At 41.3% G+C, this 27,485-nt stretch overlaps 1 protein-coding gene across 1 annotated transcript in view; it reads left to right on the plus strand.

Annotated features, from left to right (window-relative positions):
• The window catches only part of MPPED2 (metallophosphoesterase domain containing 2), a 181,653-nt gene that overhangs the window by 152,089 nt on the left and 2,079 nt on the right, over window positions 1-27,485 (plus strand). Inside the window, exons 5-6 of the mRNA XM_033205641.1 lie at window positions 20,336-20,451; window positions 23,630-23,743. Coding sequence (XP_033061532.1) covers window positions 20,336-20,451; window positions 23,630-23,743 — 230 coding nt within the window. The remainder of the gene's footprint in view (window positions 1-20,335; window positions 20,452-23,629; window positions 23,744-27,485) is intronic.

Raw genomic sequence — 27,485 nt, forward strand, 5'->3', positions numbered from 1 at the left:
GGGTTAGGTTGTTCAGGCCCTATCAGCTTTGTTTCCCCCAAGATTCCTGCTCCTTGGCCCTGGAAGCACATTTTGTTAACAAGTCAGAGGATTCTTCGGTGAAGTCAGATTTCTTCTATCTGCCTCCATTTTACTGCTCTTGATTTTCCAGGGATAATAAGTTAAGATGAAAGCTGAACCATAGGACTAAATTTCAAAGCACAGAGTCTAGAGGTGTTTTAAATGAAGAGGAAAGGTTGTGCAAAAGTCAGCTGGGTAGAGGAAGGCTGGCAACTAGATTTGGGCTAGTATTCAGATAAGTGTGGATCCAGAAGAGCCCCAGCTCACAGAGTCATGCCTAGGTGACAAACTAGTTTTTTATTCTCCTAAAAAAGGAAAGGACTTACTTAGAAACAGAGTGCAGCCCATTCCGAGTCTTCTTTGCCATTCTAGGGTTGAAATTGGATGGGGAAAATAGAAGCTTTCAGGTCTCACTTAGGAGTCAATGACAACACAAGGAAATCTGTCTCCCAGTCTCTTTTTTAGCTTCTATTTCAGGTATTGTAATTTTACGTATTTGCAAAGGTGTGTAAGCAGTTTAATAGAATCATAGAAAAACCTAAATGAACAGGGAATGGTATTAAAGGGTATTAAAACAAACATAAGGGAGTAAAAAGAAAATTCATTCTGAGTTGTGGGTAGGTAACTTAGTGTTTAGGTCACAGTTTTTTATTACATCCCAATGCTTGAGCCCAGTGATGCTGAGGTAGGCCTGGTGATGACAATATTCATTAAAGTTAATTTCCTGATAGAGGACACTTAAATCTGATTGTTGTTTTAATTTGTTTCACTGCTAATTTCCTTCGCTTAAATAGAGGAAGCTCTCTTCCCTTCCCACAGCCAGCCCAGGCAGTTTCAGAGAGGTGACAGCCATCATGGCATTCACCAACCAGAGAATGGCCATCATGTCACACTCTTTAGGCAGGAGATGATGCCTCTATTTATCTCTGGAACCTAGAAGTTGCCTGATTTGGAAAATATAGGTGCTCACTTTCAAAGTCTAAGAGTATATTGCTTTATTGAATATGAAATCTCCTCCATTACTCAGCTAGACCTAAATCCATCTAGGACTTAATGGGAAAAATGTGAGCCCTAGCAGTGTCCAGGATTTTTGAATTATACATACTCATTTTGTTGTTTGAAGAACAAATATAAACACAGCACAGGCTAAAACATCAAAGCAGGAGAGAAAACTCCCACAGTAATAATAGCAAACAAAATGCTTATTACATTCCAGGTTGTTCAAAGTCTTTTTCTTCATGGACCTTGTGCGGTAGGTGCTTTTGTTATCTGCATTTTTACAGATGAGGAAGTCGATGCCTAGAAAGGGAAATGAAGCTAACAGCCAGGATTTGAATTCAGGAGAGTTGCCTTAGACTCTGGCTCTTAACCCTGACAACAGTGCTTCTTAAACTCTGGTCCCAAGACTGCAGCATCTGCATCTCTTGGGACCTTGTTAGAAATGCAGGTTCTTCAGCTCCATCCTGGAGCCACAGAACCTTGGAGTGGCTTTAGTTGACTAAAGCTTTGAAAAACATTGCATTACAGGATGCTACTTTTCCAGAATTGGTTCTTACATTCCATAAATATTTATCAAGTACCCAGTAAGTGACAGGGACTGTTGGAGATACAACAAAGGCAAAAATGCCTCCCCTCTGGGGGTTTACAGTTTAGAGAATTTACAGACTCTAAAGAAAATGAAGTAATTCAAATACTAAGCTCTCTTATTTCGGATTGGCAGATTACATTCTCAGTTAGTTAAGAAAAAAAAAAATGCTAAACTTTAACACTAATAGCCAGAGGAAGGAATGCCACGTAAAGGAGTTTAGTAGCTTACTTCAGGTGACACAACTGAGGCTGCAAACCCAGGTCTCTTGCTTCCTGATCTTGGCATCTCTCCTGTGCTCTGCTGAGCATGTTTTCCTCACCTCCTTTGCCCTGTGTCTTGTTAGGGGGAAAAACATGAGGTTTATAGACAGGCTGACCTGAGACCAAATCCCAGCTCTGCCACTTACTGATTTCATTGCACACAGATTGACATGGGGTTGAGGTTTGCAGGGCAGAGTTAACAGTGGTTGGTAGAGGCAGAGCTGGAAATTCCAGTCCACAGTTCCTGCCAGCTCACAAAGTTGGGAGAGATTCCAGTCTAGGGAAGGGGTGTGAATGATGGGTGGCCAGGCTTTGTTGGTCCAGTGTCTGTCAGTGCTCTTGGACTCACAAAACTTCCTGCTCTTCAACTTTGTGAGATTTTGAAATACAGTTTTCTCTCCTTCTCACTGTAGTATGCTTAGCCAGAGTCCTCAGAAGCAGCACAGATTTTGTGTGTATATTAGATATGCTTCCAAACGTATAGTCACCGTGATTGAGCGTCACTGCCACTGGTTCAAAGTTTTCTGCTTTAGGGAGAGCCAGCAAAAACCTGACTTCTGGAAATTTGTTGAAAAAGGCAGACAGTGCCACTTTTGATAGCATGCTTGTTAAAAGGCTTTAAGAAGAAGGTATTTGACTGGCTTTCACATAAGAGATGGTGTGTCACCAGATAAAGAGTAGAGGACTGGGGAGAGTGGGATACCATGCAGTAATCACCCACTTTCCAGAGAAGAGAATTCTGGTCCCTCGCCTTCTAAAACATTGGCAAAAGAAGAAAGGAAGAAGAAATGTGTTCTTTGCAGAACTAATAACTCAGAAAGCATACAAACAAGGGCCTCTTAGGAACGCACTCACAAACTATGCTAATTCTGGGTTAACTCATGATTCTGACACATTGTCCCGGCCCCAGAGAAACCTGGGTGGCAAATTTGAAGAAGAAGAAATGTTGAAACTGGAGGTTCCAAAGGCAACCAGATCTGAGTTTGGATCTCAACTTTGTCAGTCAGATGCGCAACCCTAATCGAGTGATTAAACACTGTGTACCTTTCCTCATTCGACCATCTGTAAAACTGAAAAAAAAAATTAACAGTTTATATCTTCTAGAGTTTTTGTGAAGCTAATGTATCGAAAGCACCCAGCAGATAGCTGTATAATTGTTTCAGTGATGGTGGAATAGCAACAAAACGGAAAGGTATCACTTACTGAGAGCTTCTTATGGGCCAGGTTGATCTAAGCATTTCATAGGTATCAATGTATTTAAATATCACTGTTACTATTGGAAATAGACTGTTATCTCCATATACTCTGGCAACTGGGAATAGCTTTTAAATGTTTTTATGCAGAACTAGAAATGCACAAGCTTGTATTAATATGAAAATTGTGATTTAAAGTTGAAAATTCTCATTATCTTAAGTGAAAATTATTGCTCCAGGATGATCTATGGATGCAGATGTTACTTCCTGGGGGTTAACACACCATTGTTTGAGAATTACAGCCCTGCACTCCTCTTTTTATCTCACCTCTGCTGTTCAGGGGCTATGGTGGACGAGCTGATGATGGTAAGAGGGGCAAGTGAGGAAGGGATATATGACTCATGACCTTGTCTCTTCCTCCTTCCCCTGCCAATTCTGGATCCCTGCCCACCTCCTCTTCAGCTCATCAATAGTGCCATGCCAATGTGGTAGGCAGTATAATGACCCCCTACCTAAAGATGTCCACATCCTAATCCCAGAAATATGTGAATGTTACCTTACATGGAAGAGAGGATTTTGCAGATGTGATTAAATTAAGGGCCATGAGATGGGAAGATTATCTTGGATTAGCGGAGAGGGCTCAGTGTAATCACATGGGTCCCCACAACTGGGAGGCTGGAGGGTCAGAATGCGAGGAGTTGTGGCCACAGAAGCAGAAGCCAGAGTAATTTAGGGCTGGGAGCCAAGGAATGTGGGAAGCCTCTAGAAGCTGTAAAATGCAAGGAATTAGATTCTCCCTCAGAGCCTGGCTCTGGCTGCCTCCTCATCCTCTTTCATCTCTAATTTTGATTTTTCCTGAATACAGAACCAGCCTTGCCAATACCTTGGTTTTAGTACAGTGAGACTAATTTGGGACTCCTGGCTTTCAGAACTATAAGATAATAAATGTGGGTTGTTTTGTTACAGCAGCCATAGGAAACTAATATAGTAGGATAGAGTAAGCCTAGATTTCCTCTGAAATGTGAATGAATTTTTTCTCTCTCTCTCTGTTGCAAAAGAGAGAAACTTTTATCCCTTTGAAAATTTCCCACTCTGGCTTCAGAATAACCGTGGGCTTGAGACATGACAGCAAGGGACCAATGTAAGAAAAGAGCATTGACAGGGGTGGACCTGCCCTTTGGATAATGTTTCCTAAAGTGACATTCAAGGAGATTGGCTTCCAGGGTTTATTCTGGCATGGTAGTTAAGTACAGGTCTCCCTGTGACTTTGGAAATCTTTAACCCCTTTGGGCTCAGTTTCCTCATCTGTAAAATAAGGTTAATCACAGCATTGACCTCAAAGAGATGCTGTGTGTATCGAGTTCATGTACATGAAATGTTTCATATAGTACATGCTACATGACAAGCTTTATGTAAATACTAGCTCTTACGAATAGCCATTATTTTTAAAAAGTGAAACAGAATTTATAAGGAGTCCAATATGTTTGGAACATGATCCATTACGTCAAACAGACTTCTTTTCTGCAGGGTTTCTCAGAATCTTTACTATGGTAATGTTCACTTTATACCTTAAAATTGGAGGAAAAATGCAAGAACATTTCTCAAACTTATTTAACCACAGAACGCTTTCTGATCTGTAACAATCTCAGCAAATCAGATTTATTGGACATAGTATGAGAAATACTGCCCTGGAAAGTTACACCAGGAAACCTTAGTTCACCTCTCTCCAACTCATAGTCCCTGTACCCAGCTTCGAGAGTCATCACCGAACTGGAGATTGGGGAACCCCATCAGAACAGTGCAAGGAGAAACATGTCCCTAGTATCAAGAGGTGAAGATTAGAGGCTCTTCTCCATGTTCACATTGTTCTAACATTGTATGTTATCATATCAATTAGTTTGGCTCCTGGGGACTTGCCTGGGAACCTAGCATTGTTTCCATACCATGACACTTTAGTTCTAACCAGGCAACCTAGAAATAGCTTAGAATATAGTTTACAAGTTGGGGACCTGTAGTTTAGCTTCAAAGTAATAACTGTTGATTTGTGAGCAGATAACCTAGAACTATATACATCAAAATATTTATTTTACTCTTCTAAGTAAGCAATTTTCAAAAAAGAATTGTGTATTTTATAGGGTGGAAGTATAGCATCGCTAAGTTGTATTCATTCTGGGGCATATGGTAAAAAAAAAAACACAAAAAACACTAGTGTCATTACTTTGCACAGGCATGCCTTGTATAAATATAGGAAATCTAACTTCTGGGGAATTTCGTTTCAAGAAATCAGACCTGGCTCACATAAAGATACCTTTCAAAAATGAAATATAGCAAATTTAGTCAAGCTCAGGCTCTTTTGTTTTGAAAGCTATAAAGAAGTAAACTATAACCCGCTTTATTTTTAGCAGACACCTCTAGAAAACCTTGCACAATGTTCTATTTATAAAACAGAGTCTGTTTTCATGCAAAGTTGCTTAGTAATAAGAGAAAAGAGCAAGACTGAGTATCGAAAAAAATGCAGTGTTTCTGTTTTCAAGATTCCTTGAATTCATCAGCATCTCTTTAAGACACAACAAAGCAATTGATCTGGTTTTAGTTTTGACTAATGAGAGGTTACCTGGAGATTGATAAATTGTGCTTAATATTCTAACTGAGTAGATTGGAGCTTAATGAGTAACACCCTTGGGAAAAAAATTTTTTTTGTTGTTTTGTTTTGTTTTTTGTTTTTTTGGGACAGAATCTTGCTCTATCGCCCAACCTGGAGTGCAGTGGCGCGATCTTGGCTCCTTGAAATCTCTGCCTCCTGGGTTCAAGCAATTATCTCTCATGCCTCAGCCTCCCACGTAGCCGGGATTACAAGTGCCTGCCACCACACATTTTTTTGTATTTTTAGTAGAGACGAGGTTTCCCGATATTGGCCAGGCTGGTCTTGAACTCATGACCTCAGGTGATCCAACCACCTTGGCCTCCCAAAGTGCTGGAATTACAGGTGTGAGCCACCATGCCCAGCTGAAAAAAAGTGGAATTTGAAATGAAGGTGCAGTCTTTCTCTTATGAGTTATGCCACTGAGTAAGAACAGAGGACCTAAATAATTATCAGGTTATTTCAGTATCACATTATATAGAACATTTATAATTTCATCATCCTTCAAGGCATTAACAACAACAACAACAACAACAACAACAAAAAAACCAAAGAAACCTTGGAAAAACAAAGAAGAAACTTTGGTTGAGTAAATTCAATGGCTATAGAAGATTCTAGAAACTGAAAGTAATGACCCAGTACAGCTAGAATGTAGTGTAGAAAGCAGGCAGTTTCCACCATCTGTTTTATCATTCTGATCAATTATGTATCATGCTGTTTCCTAATCTTTACAATAGCAATAAAGCCAACATTTATTTAGGGGTTGTTATGTGCCACACACTCTGCTAAGAGCTTCATGTGGATTATTTCATTTAATGTTCCCAACAATATATCATTGCCATAGATAATATAATTATTTCCATCTTACAGATTGGGAAACAGATTCAGAGAGGTGCAGCAGCTTACCCAAGTTCAAACCTCTGGAGGCGTTAAAGCTGGTTCAGACACAGGTCTGACTTCAGGGCTGCACTATTAAGTGCTACCTGGCTCCTCACAGAGCCAACAGTTAACCAACAGAGAATACACACACGCTCTGTGTCAGAGACTCAATGTAGAGAAGAGGTTGATCTCTAGTCTGCCTTTTTATCATCATAATCCAAGAAAGCTTAGGAATCCCCCCCCAAAAATCCACATCATCCATGACAAAAAGAATAGCTTTCCTGTTTTTCTTCACATTTTTTGCAGCCATTTCTTAGCTTCGGAAAACTTAGGTGTGCTCATCTCACCTTGCATATATATACTGCATGTATTTTAGACACAATTGTGTGTTTACCTGGCTGCCTCCTCATCCTCTTTCATCTCTAATTTTGATTTTTCCTGAATACAGAACCTGGTGGGAAGTCATAGTTCCGCAAGTGTACAATGGGTGAATGGAAGAGCATGTCCAGATGCAGACTGTACATAGACTCTAACATGATGTGCAGTGTGTGCTGTGGGCTGGTTTCTCTCAAGCAATGTGAAGTCTTAAGGATTTTCTGTGTTGCCACCTAGTCTTCAGAATTAACATTTGCATAATATGTATTTTACTGGATATTCCAATCGTGGCAATTTTTTTAACCATTCTCTTTTCTGCAGAATTTAGAAAGAATTGTTCCCAGTGTTTTGTTGTTATAAATTACACTGTGGTGAACAACTCTGTGCATGGTGTTTTTACTTAATTTTGGATTATTTCATTAGGATGTAATTTCTAGACAGGGATTACTGAATCATAGTATAAGCATTATATATGGCCTGTGACAGCATTTTCCGATATGAATATAATGTGAACTACATATGTAATTTTACATTTTCTGGTAGCCACATTAAAAAATAAAAACATAAAATGAAATTTGGTTTAATGATATATTTTATTTAACGCAATTATCATAAATCAATCATTTAAACATGTATTCAGTATAAAAACTATTAAAGTATTTTCACATTTTTTTTTATGAAGCATCCAAAATATGATGTGTGTTTCACACTCACAGCACATCTCCATTCAGACTAGCTACATCTCAGGTGCTCAGTAGCCACATAATACGGCTGTCATATTGGGCAGCACAGGCCTGTGATATGTCTAATCCAGTATTTTTAAATGACGTTTGCTTTTTAAAAGCTGAGCCTTGATCTGCCTTGCCCTTTCCTAACCTCCTCCAGTCACACATATTATCCGGCTCATTCCCTTGGGCACTTACTTTAAGCTATCTTGACTTTTTCATTGTTATGAATATTTTCTTGACCTCTATTTCGTGTCAGGCACTGTGCTAGATCTTGGGGGACACCAAGATAAATAGGACTTGGTGTGCAACCCTTTGGGAGAATATAGACATACCCATAACACGACGTGGATTCAAATGCTTGTTGGAATGAGGTGGGAAATAATTTTGAAAAAAAAGACACACACAAGCAAGTAATAATGCAGAGCATGACAAATTCCAGAAATGAGGATTAAACAAAGGGCTGAGGGGATTGGGGAAAGCTTCTTGGGGAAAATCTAATTATGAGTTGAGCCTTGAGGGCTCAGTGAAATTTTAATGGGCCGAGATAGGGGAGAACAGTTTTGCCTGTGACGATCTTGTTATCCCAACCAGATGGCAGGTTGGTGAAGAGTGGGGCATTGCCTCGCATTGCGTTTAGATCTCCCCAGAGTGCCCTGCCAGAGTTTTGCAGTAGAAGGTGCTCAATAATGTTTGTTGAGCCCAATTAATAATATATGGTTGGCTGGCACACAGTGAGGGAGACACCGGGTCTGTGTGCTTGCTTTAACCTCTGAATTGAAGGGCAGCCTAAGCTTTTTACTCATTCCTCTGATTGTGTGTACTGCCAGTTTGCAGTCACAGTTTTCTCACTTTACTAAATCGGTCTGGACTGAAACTAGTCGTTTAGAGCCAAAATGGTAGATAAATGGGGGCTAACACTTTAACTTACATCTGACCTCCTTGTCACTTATTCCAATTCCCCCGAGCTTTCAAACGGCACAAACAGGCCACAGGGACAAGAAATGACATGGGAATTAGAAGACACTTATCAGAAGGTGCTCTCTTTTTGTTTGCAACTCACACATACAGGCCTTTGTTTGACAGTCTTGCTAGAGCCTTAGGAATTTTTGTCTTCATTCCACAGGTAAGGAGACAGGAATTCAGAGAAGGGTACCTCTTCAAGGTTACATAGCAAGTAAATTAGAAAAGTCATCACTATAACTTCTGTTTTCTATCTCCCAAGTCAACGTCTTCTTTTTATTCGCAGTTGGCCCACCCGTATCAAATACCATCTTCCATTGCTTTGTGACAGATCTACTCAATTCTTTGGTATCCACATCCTACAACTGAAAAGTAGAGAAAAGGTAAACTTGGAGGTGATACGAAGTGTGAAGAAGAAAGTTAGGGAATAAAAACCAAAGGGTTGGTGATATTAATATCTATAATGATATTAACATTCATAATGGTGATTATAAGAGTCACCATTTAATTCTTTATATAGGCAGGCTGTCTGCTAAATGTATTACATATATTATCACATTTAATCTGCACAACACACATGTATGGTTGTTATTCTTATGTCCATTTTATAGATGGGAAAACTGAGATCAAACAGATGAGCTTATCCAGGGTCATGTCGCTAAGTAGAAAGCAGTTGGAATTTGAATCCAGACCTAACTTCTAACCCTCTTAACTTAATCATTGCACTACAAAGTTCTGGTTCATGCCAGCCTAGCTTGGATGACCTTAGACAAGTCACTCTAACTTCTATTTATCTTTTACTTTTAGAGACAGCCAAGGCTGGAGTGCAGTGGTGTAATCAGAGCTCACTGCATCTTCAAACTCCTGGTCTCAAGGGATCCTCCCTCCTCAGCCTCTCAAGTAGCTTGGACTACAGTCATGAGCCCCCATGCCCGGCCCCCAAAATCCTATTTATGGAGACTGTTTTTCCCAAAATTAATACTTTGCTCACCTCTTGGTGAACTGATAAATGTGAGAATTATTTGTAAGTAGCAAAGTGGCATACAGATATATAATGTGTACGTTGAAACTGAAATTTCTCAATCAGATGAGAGATATATACCAGCAACAGAGTGATGTCTGGCACTAAGCAGGTGCTCAATCATGTGGCTTATATTCATTCCATGGATGGATTTAAGACTTCCGTTGCTGAAGATGCTTTTTTATTGCCACATATGCAAACGGGCGGTAGAGAGAAAGAAGGCAGGCTGTATGTCAGCTTCCTGAGCAAAAGTCCCCAAACCCACTAATTAAACCCAGGGCATTAAAGGGATGTAGCTAGGGAAGAAACCACCTTAGAAAAAGTAGAGTCGAAGTAGATGTTGAATTCTCCAAATTCTTCCATCCATGCTCCACTTGCATTTAGTCATCTGGAGAGTTTTACACTGAATAAATTTTTTTCCCCAAATGATATATAGTCATTATAGAAAAATTAAAAAAAAAAAAAACCAGAAAGGGAAAAAAATTCACATCACCCATAATCCTTCCCCTCTTCCTTCACCTCCGGAGATAACCTAACCATTAGGCATGTCCATCTGTTTCTTTTTCTTCAAAGCAATTTTTACATGCTTGAATTCATAGTGATACATGAAAGGTAATACTTTACTTTTCCACTGACCGTCAGGGAATACACATTTTCTCATGAACTTACAAACTCTTCATGAACATTCATTCTTAACTCAATTCAGCTGACAAATACGCATCTTCTCTGTGCCAGGTGATGGGGACACAGTAGTGAGCCAGACTCATTGAGTTTCCAATCGACCTTACGTTTAATGGCTGTATGGTATTTTATTGTCCACTTACCAGTGTCCCCTTTGGGTCTATTTTTCAGGTAGCAGGCTTTCTTACCAGGAAAATGCTCCCCAGTTGTATCCCCTTGATGATACCCTAGAATATTAAATAGCATACAAAAGAAACCAGTATTAGCAACATAAATGTGTAACAACACACACATAAACACATTCTAAATGAAACCAAACATAATAAAATTGTGAATTCTCCTGTACTGGTGGGCAGAGATTTCATGAGTTCCTACTTGTTTATTAACATCAATTCTTGAGAGTTCACTATGTAACAAGACAAAATTCAGCTACTCCTGAACCTACCTTTCCTCTTTTTCTTATTTTGTTGGGGAACCTAAGTTAGAAAAACAATCTACCTGCCTGGTTGCCTTGACATGCCTAAAGGGTGGGATGGGGCAGGGGAGGCACAGGTATTATCTGTGAATTTCCTGAGTACTTGGCGGTCTTCCCACCTCCTCCCCTGTCCTGTTCATCCTGTGCTCTGGAGCCAGCCAGGCATGTGACACACGCCACCTTGCAGGCTCAGTCTCTAGTAGGATGTGGGTTTTTGTGTGTTGTAGTCCTAGTTACAGCTGCAGAGCCTTATTAGGGAATGTATAGGAGGAAATGGAAGGACCTCCCTCCCACTCACACCAGTCCTGTCACAGATGCCCCAGGTCACCTCCTGGCCTCAGGGCCTGTCTGCATTTAGAACTGCTGGATTAGTTTTCACATCATTCTGATGTTCCCCAAGCTCCTCTGAAATTAGGTTGTTTAAAAAAGAAGGCCAAAGTTTAAAGACTCCTGTCTAGGGCAGTGCTACCTATGAACTGGCTAGCTGTGGATTGGTTCTGCAAACTGTATTCAATTTCATTTTCTCAGCACCTACCATGCCAGAACCTGGCTCATTATAGGCATCCAGGTGATGTTTGTTGAAGGAGTGTATACCCTGGGAGGCACCTTACTGAGCCAATCCCCACTGGGCTTACGATCCAGTAACTGTGCACTTCACAAAGAAAGGGACTAGGACTTCTTATCCAGGTCTCCCTTTGGTTAAGCTTAGTGCCTGGCACATACTGGGCATTCAGAAACCTTCTTAGATAAAAAAATGAATTCTGCATACCCATACAATGGCATATCATTCAGCCATAAAAAGGAATGAATTTCTAACACATGCTACAATATGGAAGAACCTTGACAACATTATGCAAGGTGAAATAAGCCAGACTATTACTGTCTGATTCCACTTACATGAAGTACCTAGAATCATTAAATTCATAGAGACAAAGTATAATAGTGGTTACTAGGGGCTGGGAGAGAAGGAATGGAGGAGTTAATGTTAAATGGGTACAGACCTTCTATTTAGGATGATGAAAAGAATTTGGAGATGGATAGTGGTGGTGAAAGTAATCAAAAGTAATGGCAAAAACAGCACTTTCTTTTGCACCAACGAAATACTTACTGCTACTGAATTATATGCTTAAAAGTGGTTAAAATGGTAACTTTCGTGTTATGTATATTTTACCACAATAAAAAGACTGCCACGAAAAAAGGAAAAGAGAAGACAAATATCCCTTTTCTTTACATCTACTTCTCTCCATCTGTTAAGCCTCCCTTTTTCTTTCAAACCTGGATAATGGGAGCTGTGAGATTCCTCTTTGAGGAATTCTCCCTGCCAAGGATTGGACATCAGTGCAGGTCCCACTGGGGGCTGCTAAGTTCACAGCCTTTCCTCTTGTCAGGGTCCCAGGGCTGAACAGGACCTGCCCTTGTTTTAACTGAGGGCACCCTGGTACGCTGTCCTTTGATTTCTGCAGCAGCACAACAAAGAGCCACTTATGTAAGCACCAAGTCATGTCCAAAATCTGCCTCACCTGTCCACCAAGACAGAAGTCCTGCCATGATCTTTCTTCTGCCCTGTCAGGCTCTCTTTGCATGATAGATGGGTGTCGCGTTTCTTACAGCCACGTAGAAGGAAACAGATTGAAAATATTCCCCTTCCTGCTATGAACTTGTTTACAAGATTAAAGGCAGGTATGCTTGAGAGGGCTGGGCAGACACTGTAGGATTATTTTTAATAATTCAGAGCACACCAAGTTCGAAAACTGGTCATGATGTCTTTTGTTTCTTGGTTTCTACAGCAAACTCTGCTTACACTACCTCCTTTCCAGCAGAGGAAAGGAAAATCGTTAACAGAGGCTTAATTCTGACACTTGTTCTTTATTAGTTACAAAAAAGGGACACAGCGGGTGTGTTTGTAAAGATGTCTGCGTGTGCTGCCTGGGTTTAAGAAGCCCCCATGAGTAGCTCATGGGGCTCAGGTGACTACCTCAGGCACAATTTGTTCCTTTCCTGTCCATGACACACAGACCACATTATTAACTCAGGCCTGCCTTTTATCAAAACAATATCTCTTTTCATCCCAAGGACCTCATAACGAAGGACCAACCTACAAAGTCGTAGTGAAGAGATGGGACCAGACAGCTGGTGAAAGAGAAGCCAGCACTGCCCTTTGGAGGCAGCTGGGCCAGTGGTTTGGGCTAGCCAGGCTTCCCAAGCAGCTGCACAGGGTGGAAATCTTGCCCTGATGTTAAGTTTTCCTTCCCTCTCCTAGCGATGTCAATTGGTGTGTGTGTGTCTCTTTGCTGCACAAGGTGTGAAGTTGCTCTGTGGGCTAATGCAAGACATCTTTTGCATTGTGCAGAAGAGGAACTTCCAGGCTGCCCAGAGGAGGGACTTGGGAGTTGTGGGTGTGGTGGTGCTTGCCTTCCCAAACAAAATCCAGAGCTAAGAAGGGAAAATGAGGCAGGGAGGGAAGGGAGCAGGGGCCAGGTGTCTGCCTTTCGTCTGGATATTCAGGATGACACATCTGGTGCCAGGGAAACTGCTATTTCTAACTGACGGGGAAGCTTTACAGTCAAGGGAGGGCTGAGCTGTCAGGTGAGCTAGAGATCAAGAATTATCATGACAGCTTCATGGCATGTGAAAGGCGCTGTGAAGTGCAGTATGATTTTAACCAGCGGTGGTTAAATTAGCTTCTCTTGGACCTGGTGTGATGTGCAGTCGGAGAGGGGCCGATGGTGGCTAGGAGTGCCAGGCGTGAAGAAGGTTGCAATTCAGAAGGGCTACTACCATTTAGAAAAGAAAGTGTATGTGAAAATTGGCTCTCCGTTTCTGAGTTTTGCTTAATAGAGGTGCCAGGCAGCAGTGATGGCATTCATTAGTAGCTTGTCAATTCCTTCGGTGAACCTCTCTGCGTCCCCTATTATAAAGATTCCAAGGACCCAAAGTAACCCCTTGTCTGAACTTCCCCAATTTAAGATCTTGTCAAAATCTAACCACCTGTACTAGCTGGCTAAGCAGCCTTGACTAACCGTTTTGCCCTGTGCTCTTGCATTCCACAGTTTTGTCTATGCAAGACTGAGCCAGTGAGGGAAGGAGCAAATGAGCGAGTGAGCGAATGGCTTTCTGAAAAACTTCCACTCAAAAGTGAACTGAGAAAGTGCCTTTTAATAAGTAATCAGCCAGAGGAAATCAGGCTTTGTCTAGCCATCCAGTAGTGCTTGCCTATTCATTGGGGACTTTTCAAAAGTCTGGAGCAGGAGGGTCTATGATTTGATGAACCATTGCTTGGGAAATTCTAGGAAGAAAAAAATAATGTGAGCAATTTTGTGTGTGTCTGTATATATGTACACACATGCATATGCTAATATATATCATATGTAAATTAAAGGCGGTACATTAACCCTCTGTGCCAAAAATTTTACAAAAGTTCACTCACTTTATCCACATAGGCAAACATTCTGTTTTTATTTGTAAAAACTGAAGTCCAGAGAAGCCAATAATTGGCCAGTCTGGAACTTGAACGTGGGTCTGTTTGACTCCATAATCCATGCTCTTAACCACTGCCTTCAGAATAAGAATGGCTAACTTTTTAAGAGCCTGCAGGTCCTCATTACGCTAAGTGGCACAGCCAGCCTGCCAGCTCCTAAAGTCTGGGTGCTATGTGATCTTTGCACTTTCCCCTTCACAGCTTCTGTGCCAAATCCAAGCAGAGCTGCCCCAAGGCTTCCAAGCTGTAATCCCTGCAGAAGGTGCCCAGGAGACCATAATAATAAGAACCCAAGTCTTTGTGATGCAGCCAGCTCAGGACCTGTCTGTGCATTGAAAATTTGTGGATGTTGATTTGTAACACCAGGGCTGTGACGCTGAGTAGCCCACCTGAGGATAACAGGCACCAATGTCCTGTTTCCAAATCCTGCTTTCCTAGGACGCACCCAGCCCCCACTGGGGGGAGTAAATAGCTATTCACCTGTCCAAGCCTCCCTGGATTTATGGCTTGGCAGCTCCCTTCTGCCTGCACCACCGTACTGTGTACTGCAAACACAGATGACCTTTGCAGCGATTTCGTCCCAACTTGCTTCCTTAAAGAAAACCTGTTTTGTATTGACATTGTTTGGTGTAAGTTCTGCCTATGTTAACTCCCTTCGCCCCTGCCCCTGGAATTTCAGCCCAGGGAGGCCAAGTGCTTGCAATTTCAAGAGCAAGGGGGAGGGTGCCTTGAAAGCATACCCAGCTTCCATCCATCTGAGTCTTTGGTCCAGTGGCTTCAGGCAGATGGAGTTGCTCCCCTTCCTTCTAGTTTTCGAGTCTCTCCCTAGAAGGGAAGAGGTTGAAGGCTCAAACTGGCCCACTGGCAATAGGGTGCTTTGTGGGACATTTTCTTACAAGTTGGTTCCCATGTGGTATCTGTTAGTCACAGCTAATTATTAAGTCCTTTGGCTGAAGCAATAGACATTGTTCCCTTGGATTCCCCCCTCCTCCTTCCCCCCCTCGCCCCCTATTGCTACACAACAAAATCCATTGTGGGGCTCTGGAGGTTGGCTGTGCACGTATTTTCCAGTGAACCCCTGATGGGCTCACTGCTGGGGTTTCATGTTTCAGGTTGAAACTCAACTGGATAAAGCATTATTCATTGGCACTGACACATTCAGTGTTCTGCTCTGTATAGATATTTCTGTCACACTAGACTTGGTCCCTCACAAGCAGTTTAGGTAATTCACTGAGAGCAATTCACTGCAATTACTCAGAACACGGATAATCTGCACAGAACTATAAAATACCAGGATTTTTAGATTGTGGAAAGATCATCAAGTGGCAGATTTGGCCAGCTGTGCTCAGAGGTGCAGGTTGGAAAGGAGGAGGGAGCTGAGTGAGTGAGCAGGCTCTAAGTTTCTTCTTCCCAGTCCCCACCTTTGCATTTGCCCCCTTTGTGCATTGCATTTCTGCATAAGATTTCTACAACCTAAAAGCAATCTTAAAATCCAGTAATTGAGTCCATTCACTCATTCATCTCTCAGGTGAGGAAACTGAACCAGTGAGGAGCTTTTGCTAACCTAAGTTTCAGGTGAACCAGTGAATTAATAGCATGAAAATTAGCACACACATCTCCCCACTTCTGTATGCCCCATTTGTTATGCCACGCTGAGATAATTCTGGAATCCATCAGTGGGCTGGTTTTCCCACTGCCTGCCACTGTCTTATGGAAACACCTTACCTAGAGGATTTAGAGGACTGGAAAGCTCCCAGAACAGCCATATCATACTATGTTTTACCAAAGGCCACCACAGTTGCACAATTCCATGGCACCTCTTGGAGTTGTACAGTACACAGACTAAGATACTGTATGAAACAGCCTTATTTTTACTTTACCTATGTGAGAGCAAAAACTGAAATTTGGCTAGTAGGTTTTGGTCAGCATTGTGCAATGGAAGAACCCAAGCTTTGGAGCCAGCAGATCCAGGTTCAGATCTTGGCTCTACTACTTACTGGTCCTGGGAACATGGACAAGTTACTTGATATCCCTGATGTTCAAGTTTTTAACTAAAAATAGAGTTGATAATACCTACCTTAAAAATTGCTGTGAAGAACTAAATCCAATAACTTATGTAAAAGCTCTATGTAAAAGCACATGAAGGCCATGATAAATGTTTTTTTTTCTTTTTCCTGGAATATAACTGTTCTTCTTCTCATACACATAAGGATCTGAGTTGAAATAAAAGACAGACATTGTTAAAGTTCACCCTTAACTTGGAAACTTCTGGATTTTGTCACAGTTTAACATTAACCAAATGAAATTTGGGGTCTCTGTAAATATAGGCCATAGGTTTGTCTTATCTTTTACAGAGCACTTATAAAACTGAGGATTTCCTGGGGGAATATGGCTTTGGAGTTTTAAGAGAAAATTCTGCAAGGGAAAACCGGAAAGACTGAAAAATTTAAGCCCTGTTCCTTTGCCTCTGGAAGCCCCTGGGTGTCCCGTGGGATCAAAGGTTGACTGTCCTCGCTGACAGCAAAATCAGATCCCCTCATTGTACCAACTACCTGAGTGTGTTTGAGACTTGTTAAAACCCTTCTTTATCAGATGTCCAGATGAGAACCATAGGCCCAGAAACTTGTTTTCAAAATCTAGCAAAACAGATGCTTTTGCTTGTTTTTCTCTGCCTCTCTTTGTCCAAAATGTTCACCGAGTTTTCATTGGGTTTCGAAGTTGCCTTTTTGTTTTGTTTTTACTTTTAAGACAAACCTTAGAAGAGGGTTACTGTAAAATGAAGGGGAAGGATGGGCATCCCGAATGAGAAAAGCTCTATTTTAGACTCTAATAAAAATGTTTAAGAGCCTGAAGGTGAAGAATCTTAAAGGACAAGAGAGAAAGACCAATTCGTTGAACTCTAATAGGGTCTACCTGGCATTATCCCCAGGCTTCCAATGCCAGATGCCTCCCAAGCAAATTGAGGTAGGAAAGAGAGCACTACCTTCTCCTCTCTAAAAGCACTGCATCTAACTGAGCAAGGCAGTGCGGCTGGGGTGGGGCTGTGTTGACTGACCATGTGCCGTATGTCAGCTGAGACCCAGGGCCACTCCCAGTGCCTGCATTTTATAGCCAGCTCAGATGTTGTAGGTACTGTATCAATTTTCTATTTCTGCTCTATCAAGTCACAGCAACTTTAGTGGCTTCTAACAACACATATTTATCTTACAAATACATTGGTCAGAAGTCTGACATGGGTCTCACCAGACTAAAATCCAGGTGTCAGCAGGGCTGTATTTTTTTGGAGGATCTATAGGAAGATCTGGGTTTTTCTTAACTTTTCCAGCTTCTACAAGTTGCCCACATTCCTTGTCTCCTAGTCTCCTTCTTCTGTGTTCAAAGCCATCAATAGCAGGTTGAGTCCTTCTCACATTGCATCACTCTGATCTTTTCCACCTCCCTTTTCCACTTTTAGTGACCCTTGGGGTTACGTTGGGCTGACCTAGATAATCCAGGATAATCTTACTATCTTCAGGTCAGCTGAATTCCATCAGTGACCTTAATTTCCTTTTGCCATGTACAGTAACATTCACAGGTTCCAGGTATTAGGATGTGGACATCTTGGAGTGGAGGAGACATTATTGCTTATCCCAAGTGCATACAATAATTGTATATATTAGGACTTCTTAAGTTTCAAGAAACAAGATCTAACTAAAGTTAATAAAAAGAACAAGATTTTATTGGCTCGTAGAAGGAAAAGTTCAGTTGGCTTCGGGTAAAGCTGGATCCACGCGTTCAACAACATCATTAGAGCCCTCTCTTTTTTTGTCTGGGGTTTCTTGTGGTGGTTTCTCAAGCAAGGGCTATCTATAGGACAGATAAAATAGCTCCCTGGCAATTCCAGGCTCATATAAGTCTTAAGACTCAGGATCCCAGAGAGAAAAACCATGACCTCTTCTTAGATAACACCAACCAAAGCCTGATGGTGACCCTCGTTGACACAACTTGGATCATATGTACATCCCTGAGACCCAGTCTAGAGCACCGATGGAATCAGTTTTACCAGAAGCACATGTACTGAGTGGGAAAGGGTGGTTCTCCAAACGAACTCAAATGTTGTCACCAAAAGATGGAGGCAAGATCTGAACAGGCAAAAGCAATAGGTGTCCACTCCACCATGTTATTACTGGATTTCAGAACCATGAAATTGCTATATTATTCCAGTTCAGAGCTCATTAGGCTTCAAGCAACAAGATACCCAAACTTGAAAGAGCACAGAAGAGTCTCACCCAGAGCAAGGAGTAAATTAATTCAGATAGTATATAAGAAGAGGAATTGCATGGTGGTAAACACTGGTTTTGGAACCAGACCGCCTGGGTTTATATCCAAGTTGTTAATTGTGTTTACCTAACCTCTCTGTGCCTCAGTTTCCTCATTGTAAAGTAGAGATGATAATAGTGCCCACCTCATGAGTTTGCTGCGAGGCTTAAATGAGTTAATACAAATAAAGTGCTTAGAATGGTACCTTGACACAGAAAAAACATTAAATAAAACAATAGCTATAATAATTCTTCTTCTTCTCATATTCTTATTTCTGTTATGAGCAAGCACCCTGGGCATGTCTTAAGGATTTGGAAAGTGGTTAGGAAGCAAGTCTGATACTTTCCTGGTTTCTCCTTTTCTGGCTAGGGCTACACAGTCTCCTCTCTGGAACTTTCTCCACCATATCAGCATGAACTGAAGTTTGCACGTGTACCACAGATTTTTGTATGGCTTTCGATGACCATTCTTCTCCCTCTGGTCTTGACTATATGTGTCCACCACCAAATGAATGCTGTGTCAGTGTTTCTAAGTTCAAATTCTTGAAAGAATCTGATTAGTCTGGCCAGTGACTGGCTTTAAATAAGGGTGCACTCCATTTGATTAGCTGTGACTGACAAGGTTAGGGTCACCTTATACACAGGTTTACCTCTTTCATTTGGCATGGAAGGGGCGGGTTAAGCTGAAAGGGTAAGTTGGGCTTGGCCAGAAGATTGACCAACTTGTTTGTTACCTGTATGCCTTAGCAAATTAGAATTTACCCACAGAACAAAATAGAACAGTTTTAAAGAATACTGATAAGATCTAGATGTTTTGGAATAGGATGACACTGGGAACTACTTAGTTCTAATGTGATTTAGCCTATAGTATTTGCAGAGAGAAATTGATCAGTCTCCTATTACAATGGTAGAGACATTTTCAGCACCAATCAGAAATGCTCAGAAATGTCCAGTGGATGGACAAAGACTCATTCCCTTCTACATGGAACATCAATCTCAAAAACTCATTCCTGGAGCAGAAGTTCCTGGGATTGGAAAAAGCTCACGTTCATTGTCAGGAGAGTAGATTCCAGAGTGACCAGAGATGTCCCCAAATCTTCCTTTTGGTGGCAGGAGAAAAGTTCTACATTTACTTTCTGTTTACTATGTTCCTTCTCACTTTTCAGAGCCCCCATATTTTTTTTGGAAATCTCACTCCAGGGTATACAAACCATCATAATGGACAGAGGTGTCTGTATCAGAGCCCTCATCATTTTCTCCAAGGACTTAGTGAGAATCTTTCTGAAGAAGTAGTTCCACAGTGATTGCGAGGGAGAAGGAGTACTGCAGAATTTCTTAGCTGTGAGGCACTACAGGAAGGGTGGAAATGCTTTGGATCAGGGCTGGGTATCTTAGGAAGCACTGAGATTTGGGGGAAGACAAAGCATTGTCAAGATTTTGATAGAGGCCTGCTGGGAAAGTCTCCACTGTAAAGGCTCCTGTGCCCCTTTCTAGTAGAACAATTCGTAGGCTCCACGCTTGCTTTCAAATGGATTGGTTTTGAAGCAGTCAACAAAAAAGCATCCTGCTGCCAGGGCCAACCATCAAAAAGAGAAAAGAGAGCAATGCAAACCGTGGGGGAATGTGCGAGAGAGAAATATTGCAGAGCGGAGCCGTGGCTCTGCTGGCCTGATACCATGTGCATTATCTCTCCCAAAGGACCCCGTGGTTTAATGGATGGGGCTTTAACCTACCCAGAGGTCAGTCTCTGCTGGACAAGTGGAACCTCATCCCTGAGGGCATTGACATACTCATGACACATGGACCTCCTCTAGGTAAGTGAAGCAAAGGTTGTCCTTTGTCATCCAGATGCCTTTTTTTTTCCAGGCATAATGAATAATGCTTCAGGGACATAATCATTTTCCTCCAAAAAAAAAAAAGTGAATACGAAAAGAAAAGTCAATGTCTTTAAAGAAACTCAGTATGATAATTAAACTCAGCAGTTTTGCTGGGCTTACAGGTGTTCTTGAAATTAAATTTTTTGATTTAGTCAAGTCAGGGAAAAATCAAATGAGTATGGTGCACCACAGTCTTTTGAGCTTGATAATTTATTTTAAGAACTGTATTCACTTTGGAGTAAGGGGGTGGGGTAGAGAACGGAAGGAAGATACAGACCTCCCAATCACAGGGCTTTTGAATGGCAATGAAATGATGGAAATTTTTGTTCAAAGGAGCTCATTTTCCTTTTCCATATAATGCTGGAACCTGGGAGACCTTTAAAGTTTAACATTTGAGCTGATAATTTTAGAAAAGAATCCTTTTTTTTAAGCTGAGGTATTTCAGTAAGAACTTACGCTGAAAGTTACTTACGGATACTTATCCTACAGGCACATGGAGCCAGCATCCAGATTTATATTGTCTGTGGGCTTCAAAGCCTACCCACTAGTGAGCCACATTACGGGTCAGAGAATGATCATTTGACTTATTATCTTCTAATTTTTCACGAACTTGTTATCTGTTAGTTTAGCTACAGAACATTCTTCAACAAGGACTACCACCCTGATTCCACATCTACTCAGTACTCATTATGCCAGGACCCTTTCTAAACAACTAAGGTGTGCTCAAGAAATTCAGATGTTCCACTTTTAATAGAAGAATGTTCGATTTTTTCTTTCTTTTTAAAATTGGGGCTAAACACACACACATACACACATATCACATGAAATCTACCCTTTTAACACATTTTTCAGTGTACAGTGCTTAGAGAGTTTCTTAATCATGTTGGTTTGGAGAGGGGGAAAAACACTTTATATAAATATAAATAATTTCCACAAATGTTCCTGTGGTTTGGGGTTTTTATCCATGTTACTCCCCTCCTCTGTCATCCCTAAAAAGAAAAAGAAAAAGCTAACCTTCATTTCCTAATGCAGGTTTAACCTTTGTAGATATTTTCTCCTCCAAGGCACTTAGTGCTTCTCTCCTTCTCTTGCAAGGGAAGTGGCCCATGTTTCACAAAGAAACAGTGGAAGTGAGCACCACAGCGGAGGCCATAGTGGCACATTTTAGTAATGGGGGAAGTAAGAGAAGAAGAGCCAGCTCTCTTGCAGACATGGGAATTGTACAGATTTGCACAGGATCAGCAGTTCCTCACTTTTTTAACACTTCAGAATCACCATTCCCATGCTTTTTCATCATCCCCAGACCACCCCAACCCATGTTTTAAAATATTACACTTGTCAACAACCTTTATCAAGTCATAATTAATTAAGTTCCCTATTTTGCAACTGTTAGAGTAGCTACATCATTAAATTGCTAGGTAAATATTCTGATGAGCATGAATTACCCAGTGAGAGCACCCTACAGAGTTATCTTTTCAGCTACCTTCATCCTTTTGTCTGAGCAGCCTAATTGAGTGCAGGCATGATTTCCCTTTGGTTGTTTATTTCAAGGGACTTGGACATCTTCAGCAGAGAAACGTTTACATGACTGGGGTATTATTTGAAATATAACTTTGAACAGAACAAACTTACCAAGTCATTGATTTTGGTATAAAAGCAAATGGCAATAAGAGTAACTCTGAACTGTAGACTCCAAGGGTTTTAGACATCCCAGGAACTCTTAATAGGGAAGCTAGCATCCCTCTCTTTATGGTAAAGGTGGAGTAAATGAGAGAGTGGCTGTGAGTAGAGAATAGTGACAGCTACATCAAGGAGTTCCCAAATAAAAGGTCAGGCAAAGTTTTCATAAGGTATTACTGAATCTTAGTTAATACAGCTATCGGGATTCTTGTGAAAACGTGACATCGGAGAGGGGAGTGGAAAGATTGGCTTTGAATTTCTTCCTACTGGTGAGGGGCGCCACACTGCTGTGGGACTTCACTATTACGGTATGAGTAAGATGCTTTCTCAGATGTTTGTATATGAAATAGAATATATTCCCCCGTCAGGAAAAACACATGCATGAAGTAATATGCCAGTCAATGCAGCTTAAGGATTCTGCCCCACCATTTAAAAACTTTTGAAAATGCTGAACAGATTTTTGCTAGCGACCTCACTTCCATCTATTCTCAGACTCTCCGGTCACTCCTTAAACCCCTGCAAATGTGTCTTTACAGAGACGCTAAACGTTCACGTGTGCAGTTTGGCCCGACAAAGCAGAAAGCTGTTCCTTACTGCCCAGTTATTTCTAAATAATAGAAATAACCTAATGGCGCTGTGGAATGGATTTCCAGAGATTACAATTTAGCCTTTCATCCTACCTGCCTTCTTTATGCCCTATCCTGCTGAGGCGTATGGATTCCATTCCAGGCCATAATCATCCAGATAGCTGACTTTTGCTATAATTGATGTCAGTTTTTATGGATTTTCTGCATTAAGTGTAGAACTAAGTGGCTTTTACTTTAAAAGTAGTCAATTAGCCCCAGCTTGCTGGATGCCACTGTGAGGTCACATTTTTGCCTGTCGCTGCAGAGGACAGGACCACAGCAACAATCTGGCTTTCCAAAGCTTTGGTCATCGGGAACCACAAGAGGTAAGACTTAGTGTATCTAAAGAGAGCTGGGTATCTTGTGACCAGTTTACAGGCAGCCCCTCCCAGTCCTTCTTCTTTGAATCATCTTAGAAGTAAACTGCTATAAGAAAGATATAATAAAAAAGAGAAAGTAACTGAATTGATGGAGAAAGAGATACTGTGGGACTGCCGGGAATAAATGTCATTGAGCTCATGAAGAAGATTTGAAACCCATGGCTGAATAAATCTAATCTCTTACAGAAAAAAAAAATGTTAATTAACAGGAAGAAAAAAAAAATGGAAACCAAAAAAAAAATTTCAAGAACCTAAAGAAGACAAAGTGACGAGTGAAAAGTTTCTTAAAAGCCATTGTGAGCTTTAATGGAGAGGCTAGGATTACAGATAATGTAATAAACCTTCTGTGAGTTATGGCTTCCTGAAAGTCTAAATGAAACCTTACCTGAAGCAAGAAAATTAAGTGTATTGATTGCATTTTGCCCTTAGGTTTTCGAGACTGGGTTCCAAAGGAGCTTCAAAGAGTGGGCTGTGTGGAGCTGTTAAACACAGTTCAGAGGCGAGTCCGGCCCAAGCTCCATGTGTTTGGTGGAATCCATGAAGGTAAGAACAGCGGAAAAGAATTCAAAATATGTTATATCTCTATCCATGATCTCAGTCTACAACTAGGAATAACTGGAGTAGTTGTTTTCAAACTTTTTAGCAGCAGGACCCTTTTATAAGATGAAGTCTTATGAGAAATATCTGCATATAAAACTGATAAATATTTTATATGGACCTTCTCTCTTGTAAGCAGAGTGGAAAGTAGGAAGCACATCTGGTCTACTTTACTGCAAACCCAGCATTCCCCCTGGCAGCTTCTGGAATCTCAGGGCTTTAACGAGGAATGTTTGATAACCACTGCTTTAGAGCAACTCCGATGTACAGAAGGAGTCATTTTCTCCTTAAGAGAGTTAGAAGAAAAGGTCTAGATATTAGAAGATATTTTAAGCCTGTATAGTCCCCTCCTACCTGTAAATATTGTGTTTCATACGGAATTAACACAAAGACCCAGGAAGACAAGGCATTCTCTGAAAAACAGCTTGGGACATACAGTGAAAGGTGTGTAACAGAAGTGGCGGGAACCTGCATGTTTGCAGGTAGACTTTTCCTTACTAACCTCAGAAAACTGTTTCAGACTTCTCAGAAGTCAACAGAGCTATTAGCTCAGGCTGAGGTTAAGCAGAATAATTAAATCTCTCTTAAATGGGAACTGGTCCAGTTGCTGTTTTTCTGCCTTTCAAGGTAAGCTAAGTCAGGTTCACAGAACCAAAAGCCTCACAGGAACCTTCAAGGGATCTGGGTTTTCTCCAACCTGCCTTTTTCAAATCATGGGTAACTGGGCTTTGGGACAGACACAAAGCCTTCTTTCAGCAAGCCTAAGGGTTTCTGTCCCTAGCCGACTTTCCCAGTTACACACGCTTGTGTGCAATGGCCGTGTTTACGTGGGCAGCCACTATATTCTCTCCAGCTCCTGCTTATGGCAGCTCTCTGGAGTTATTTATGAATCTGCAGTCAAGTTGAGGTGTTTAAGGCTGTGTGCCTGAGGAAGCAAAAAGCAAAGTTGGCTTTTTCAAAGCCCACAAATCCAGTGGCTTCCTGGTTAGGCGGGTAATAAAGAGCATATTGAAAATCATCCTACTGAGGCCAGAGAAAATTCAGCTTGCTCCAAGTGCAGGTACCAGCTGAGTGGGTGGAAAGCAGGGTGCAGCTCCCAGAGAGTGGATGTCAGCCTGCCCTGGCTTTGAGCTGTGCTTCCTGTAAAGGAGGATACTGCCCTAAGGTATGATGGAGGGAACACCAGTGATGGGGGAGTGCCTGAAGGGAAGAGTAGGGAGGTGGGGCCTTATATGTAAACTAAGCAACATTTCTGGGGGACTGTTATTCTGAAAACAAGTCTGAATTCCTGCAGCATGCCTCTGAGTTTGCATTTTATCTTTAAAAAAAATCATTAATTACCTTTAAACTAGCCAGACAATTGGGGAATTCCACCGAAGCCCCAAAATAATAAACTTGCCTAAAAGGGAGGAGATCATATTCATATAAACTTGTCTCACTTTTATTCACTTAAGACAGCTGAAGAGGGCAGAAAGAGGGCAAATACCAACCTCTTGATGGAGAGAGATAACAAGACTTTATGACCCCAGAACTAAACAGCACAGATTTTAAATGCCTCTTTTCTTTTCTTAAGAGATTTTTCCATTGACCCTCATTAAGTTCTCCACAGGCTTACTTGGAGAAATTTTAGCAAATGTGGAAAAAAGCCTTTTCAGTTACTTCTATGTATCTTGGTAATTTTATTTTTTTCACAGCTATATTTTTATACACCATAAGAGCCTGATACCCACATAGAATTACAATCTTAGTTGAAGAGGCTATAAGGCAAATATAAGGTATTAAGGGAAATGTGCAAACTTGCAAACATGCTAAACATTTTAACATATTAAAAATTATCAAGGTAACATATATACCAAACACCTAGGGAAACAGCTTTCTCCCAATAAATCACAAAAGGTTTATATTGCACATGGGAAGTGTTTTTGCTTGATCTAGTATCTAGGTAGGCTTAGGAAACAATGACCTAGGGTGATGTTTCTACACATCACTTGGGCATGCGATTAGTTGACACTTTTGAATGAAATGGAATTGTATTAAAGCCACACAATTCAAAAATCATGTATGGTTAACTTTTGTAAAGGCAGTTAAGAGATTATTTCATAAATAAGTAGATTAAGTGTCTACATTTCTTTTTTTTTTTTTTTTTTTTTGAGACGGAGTCTTGCTCTGCTGCCCAGGCTGGAGTGCAGTGGCCGGCTCTCAGCTCACTGCAAGCTCCGCCTCCCGGGTTCACGCCATTCTCCTGTCTCAGCCTCCCGAGTAGCTGGGACTACAGGCGCCCGCCTCGTCGCCCGGCTAGTTTTTTGTACTTTTTAGTAGAGCCGGGGTTTCACCGTATTAGCCAGGATGGTCTCGATCTCCTGACCTCGTGATCCGCCCATCTCGGCCTCCCAAAGTGCTGGGATTACAGGCTTGAGCCACCGTGCCCGGCCCATTTCTTAACTCTCAATGCAGTATCCTTCCCCCCTCACCTACCCCATATCGCACTTTGAATTTGGTTGTGTTTGCCTCTAAGGAGTAATCCTTCTATTCACAATAGCCAGGACATGAGAGCAACCCAAATGCCTGTTGATGGACAAATGAATAAACAAAATGTGGCATATATGTACAATGGAATATTCAGCCTTAAAAAGGAAGAAAATTCTGACATGTGATACAACATGAATAAATCTTAAGGACATTATGCTAAATAAAATAGGCTAGTCACTACTGGGACCATTGGCTCATACCTGTAATCCTAGCACTTTGGGAGGCCGAGGTAGGTGGATCAGTTGAGGTCAGGAGTTCAAGACCAACCTGGCCAACATGATGAAACCCCATCTCTCCAAAAATACAAAAATTAGCCGGGCATGATGGCATACACCTGTAATCCCAGCTACTTGGGAGGCTGAGGAAGGAGAATCATTTGAACCCAGGAAGCAGAGATCGCAGTGAGCCAAGATTATGCCACTTGACTCCAGCCTGGCTGGGTGACAGAGTGAGACTCCAACTCAGTGAACGTGGGTGTGCACATATCTCTTCAAGACCCTTCAGTTACCTTGAATAGATGACCAGAAGTAGAATTGCTGGATCATACAGTAACTCTATTTTTAATTTTTTAAGAAATACATTGACTTTTAATAAGTAAAAGCTACACATTGGAAAATAAATGTATCCATATAAAAAGCAGCTTTATCTATTTTATAAAACAGAATTCTACATAAGCATTTGTTTCATAAAGGGTAGGAAGGGATCTGCTGCTTTGGAGAGAAAGGAAGGGGAGGATGGGGACTTCAGGACAGAGCTGGTAGGAATGAAGGACAAGGGCAGACATTGCTCAGAGAGGTTAACAAGGTGATTTTGCTGCTTCCAAGTCTTTGCTAGTGTGAATAGTGCTGCAATAAACATATGTGTGTGTGTGTTTTTATAGTAGAATGATTTATAACCCTTTGGGTAGATAGTAATGAGATTGCTGGGTCAAATGGTATTTCTAGATCCTTGAGAAATCACCACACTGTCTTCCACAATGGTTGAACTGGTTTACACTCCCACCAACAGTGTAAAGGTGTTCCTATTTCTCCATATCCTCTCCAGCATCAAAGATAGACTAGATAAAGAAAATGTGGAACATATACACCATGGAATACTATGCAGCCATACAAAAGGATGAGTTAATGTCCTTTGCAGGGACATGGATGAAGCTAGAAAC

This window comes from Trachypithecus francoisi, unplaced genomic scaffold (assembly GCF_009764315.1).
Source record: "Trachypithecus francoisi isolate TF-2019V2 unplaced genomic scaffold, Tfra_2.0 Lachesis_group8, whole genome shotgun sequence".
In the NCBI taxonomy this organism is placed as follows: Eukaryota; Metazoa; Chordata; class Mammalia; order Primates; family Cercopithecidae; genus Trachypithecus; species Trachypithecus francoisi.